Source organism: Gavialis gangeticus, unplaced genomic scaffold, assembly GCF_001723915.1.
Source record: "Gavialis gangeticus isolate Ggan-Ray unplaced genomic scaffold, GavGan_comp1, whole genome shotgun sequence".
Lineage (NCBI taxonomy): Eukaryota > Metazoa > Chordata > Crocodylia > Gavialidae > Gavialis > Gavialis gangeticus.
The window spans coordinates 162,233,048-162,237,318 of record NW_017729024.1 but is presented as its reverse complement, the minus strand read 5'-3'; the positions used below and the strand labels follow the sequence as shown (position 1 = coordinate 162,237,318).

General features: G+C 37.0%; 1 protein-coding gene across 3 annotated transcripts in view; it reads left to right on the top strand.

Moving 5' to 3' along the window:
- The window catches only part of SUB1 (SUB1 homolog, transcriptional regulator), a 25,377-nt gene extending 21,466 nt beyond the window's left edge, over positions 1-3,911 (top strand). For all 3 annotated transcript variants that reach the window (XM_019517994.1, XM_019517996.1, XM_019517995.1), the window contains one exon: positions 2,183-3,911. In XM_019517994.1, the coding sequence (XP_019373539.1) occupies positions 2,183-2,262 (80 nt within the window). In that variant the 3' untranslated portion in view covers positions 2,263-3,911. The remainder of the gene's footprint in view (positions 1-2,182) is intronic.
- The last annotated feature ends 360 nt before the right edge of the window (positions 3,912-4,271 follow it).

The following is a 4,271-nucleotide window of genomic DNA, read 5'->3' as shown; positions in this document are numbered from 1 at the left end:
TGGAATTGCCAAGATTGATGTTTAAATACAAGTCAGGTGGATACAGTTTTGCCAGAGGAAGCTGTTAACAGCTTCTCAGACATGTCTGCTGAAGTATGCTTTTAGAGTTGAGAGAGAAAAAATCTTAAGTGTTTGCTCTGAAATCAGTGAAATAAACTCTTATGAACTGATGAAAACTGTTGGCCAATTGCATAGATGCAAATTAAGTGGCAATGATTCTTTTCTTGCAGTAGAGCTTGCTTAGCAGGTGTTGAAAGGGTGTTTTCTAAATCTAGACCAGTTTCAGTCTAATTAGAGAGACAGGCAGGGTGGAGGGGAAGGAAGTAGACTATATATTTTGTCTCCAAGTCATTGAACAAAACCAGGTGGCAGATGAAGATGCTGCATTCTAGAAAATTTCTTAGTTCAGTTTGTCATATTTAGTCATCGTATTACAGAAGCTTTTAGAAAATATTTTCTGCTCAAACCTTGTTGCAGCTCTTAAAGTAGGCTACAGCAAAGTTTTCTGAAGAAAAAGAATTTTGATTTAAAACTAAATTATGTTTGTACAACTCATTTGTTCATGAGCAGCGCTTTGTGTCAGATATTTTTTGGCTTTAAACAAGCTAGTGAGATTATTTTAATCCTATTTTCTGTATTTAACTGTTTGAGACTTCAAGCGTGCATAGAAGCGCACAAACTCTCAATCAGTAAAATAAATGAAATAAAATGTATATATGAATGTATTAAGTATGTGTGCAATTATATATAAGGGTATGTATGATTAGTAAATTCAGTCTACTCAGTTTGAGAATATAAGCCGAATTTAATATAATATAAGCCACAGATGCATCTTGAGCAGGTCCAAGGAGGTGATACTCCCCCTCTATGCAGCACTGGTCAGGGCGCAGCTGGAGTACTGAATCCAGTTCTGGGCGCCGTGCTTCAGGAGGGATGTGGACAGCATGGAGGGGGTCCAGAGGAGGCCACTTGCACGATCAGGTGGCAGCAGGGCAGGCCCTACGAGGAGAGGCTGCGGGACCTGAACCTATTCAGCCTCCACAAGAGAAGGCTGAGGGGGGATCAAGCGGCCTGTTACAAACTAGTCAGAGGGGACCAGCAGGCACTGGGGAAGTCCCTGTTCCCCCGTGCACTGCCAGGAGTGACCAGGAAAAAGTCACAAGCTGGCAGAGGGTAGATTCAGACTAGACATCAGGAGGCGTGACTTCACGGTCAGAGCGGCTAGGATCTGGAACCAACTTCCAAGAGAAGTGGTGCTGGCTCCTACCCTGGGGGTCTTTAAGAGGAGGCTAGATGTATACCTTGCTGGGGTCGTTTGACCCACCCTAGTACTCTTTCCTGCCATGGAAGGGGGTGGGACTCGATCTGCCCAGGTCCCTTCCGACCCTAGAAACTATGAAAATACTTGATGCCATAGTAAGACTTATGCTAACTGTTGAAAGTGGCTGTGATTTTAATTGCAGAATTTTATATGAAGTCTTAATATGTTGTTTAAGATTCTTTAAAAATGGAAACAGCTGTTTCTGAAAACTTGATAAACCAACATCATAGTATGCTTGAACCTAACTGGTGTCAAGAACAGAAAGCACCCCCCCCTTCAACTTTTTTGATCTTTAAAGTGCAATAAAATTGGTCCATGGGAAGGTGTAGTTAAATGTCATGCTTGTCTGGTGGGTGGAGTAGGATATGGTAATAAGTCTGTAATGACTCTGTCTACCCCACAGTACTTGTGATGCTGCTTTAAAAAACTCTGCATAATGAATGTACATGTGGGTAAGATCAATTTTTAGCTTATAGGAACCTGAAAGAAACAGCTTGGGCCTCTCCAGCTCTTCCAGAGCTTTAATGCTTCCTGATGTCAGGTCCCTAGATATAGTTATAGCTTCTCTTCCTCTTCCTTACACTTCTAGAAGGTTTTCTGTAAAGGGGCTGTATTCGTTTTGTATTTTCCTCTGAAGCCGAACAGCATCCAGAAGCAGATTAACTTCTAGTTTAACTTGAAGTTAAATGTAGATTTTATGGTGAACGACTGTTTTAGCTGTACTGAGTGTAATGGGCATTTTGTTTAGATGCCAATCTTAGTTGTGAAAATACTGATGATATAGTAAGATGGTTACATTTGCACAGACTCTTGAATCTTAATTTTCCTGTTGCACTAAGGATTTTTTTTAATGCATTTCAGGTATTTCTTTAAATCCAGAACAGTGGAACCAGCTGAAGGAACAGATTTCTGATATTGATGATGCAGTAAGAAAACTGTAAAGAGAGAGCCATACAGAAACCTTTATTGTTTTAGTTGTTTTTAGCAGTCTTTTTACATTGGCTTTTGTTTTCTAAAATATTTGTTTTCCAAGCTATTGTATATTTGGATTGCAAAACAGTTTGTAAGATGAATACTTTTTTTATGTGCATTAAAAGTGTATTCTGAGTGAGGCTATTGTGTATACTTTATTAAAAAGAAATGTGTTGCTTTCACCTCTTGGTGTAAAATAAAAACAAAATCAAGTGATACCATGTAAAACTTGGCTCTTTGTGGCCTTTTTAATTGAAAATGCTGTATAAGGCCAACTAACAGTTTTTAGTATCCTTTCATTTTACTCTCAGTTCAGTTTAACAGTTAGTATGAACAAGCTTTATGAACAGACCTTTAAAATGTTTTCTTTATAATTTTTACTTTGTCCTTCATCCTCTCACCCTCCAAAAGTTATGATTTATCTGAATTAAGGTTCAATGGAAACATTGATTAATTAAAGTACAATTTAAATACTGTATTTGCTAATTGTCCACATTATGTATTTGGATGTAAATATACCCAGTATATAGACTTTCTGCATTACTTGCATGAAGTATTGTACTACATGCATATACAATTTCTGTACAGTAACACTTGAATACCAGCTACATTATTTCTCCCATTTTTATAGCTTGCTTGACGTACTATATTTAGCCTTTATTTGTGGACATGAGGTGTTAGTATGGTATATATGTAATCTTAAGTAATACCTCAGAATAGGTATTTACCTCAGAATAGGTTTTAATAAGATTGTATTAAAAAAAATCAGTTTTTTTTGGGGGGGGGGGGAACAAACTAGTTACCTTGCTTATTTCACCCTTTTAAGTTTTGCATTACACTAAAATAATTCTAGAACGTACACTATTTGCCTAGGTGCTAGTTACTCTAAGACAAGAATGCTTTATATGAATTTTTTAAAGGATTGTACTCAAGTTTAACAATCCTGTTTGAGCACATTTTATTAAAGCTGAATTGTAATACATTTTAGTTGACTGGATTAAAAATGCTCCTGCCAGGGTATGTGTAGGGTTAAAACAGTTTTTCCCTGTCCGTATTACCTAGTTAAATCAAAGTTGGTTTGATTGCATTTACATGGCTAACCCATGCACAATATTAATATTTTGCAAAGGATGTAGTGCTTGCAGTGACATGGTAGAACACAAGTGAACCTTAATGAACTTAATTTGGCTATCAGTAGTCTGATCTGAAATGGGTCAGGTGAGGTGAGACTTCTCAATAGGAGGCAAACTAGTGTAGATAGAACTGAAGGGACTTTTGACAGATAAATGGACATGGAAAGAAGGGAAAGCACATAAGAATCTCTCAGGAGTATGGTAATTTAATGGACATTCCTAGTCATACTAAAGACCATAAAAGTGAGGCGGAAGATCAAAGTATAACAGTACATTGAAGAAACCTACACTGGTGGTATCCTGGATTTCTTTACCTGCCTCCAAATTCTGTAAGGAAGAAGATAAAGCAATTTCTTGAAACCTGTAGTTTCAGGACTGTATATCACTGAATGTACAACTACTGATTCTGCTGTAACTTTTTCATTTAATACTCATTTATCTGTATTTTTCAACTTGTCTATATAAACTTTCTGCTATTTGCTTAATTTTGCAATAGTTAATATGTTGTGATATACTTTTGTGAGTCATGAAGAATCATGTTGCAAACATGCACAGAGGATCTATTCTGCTAGGCACTAAGCAAACTGTTCCTGCCATGAAGAATGTCATAATCCAATGCCACTAATTCATGAAGGAAAAAGGCTTATAATCAAATTTACACATGGCTTATATTTACATATACAATGTCTAGTATCTACATCTACTACTTAACCTCGCTGGCATTTAGTTGTTTCAGATGCAACTAATAAAGGTGATTTGGTTCTTTATCATTTCAGAGACAAAGTTTGGAGTTTTAAAAATTCTGTTTCATGGTGGGAAGAGGGTCAAAAGGCCTATTTTGGGGT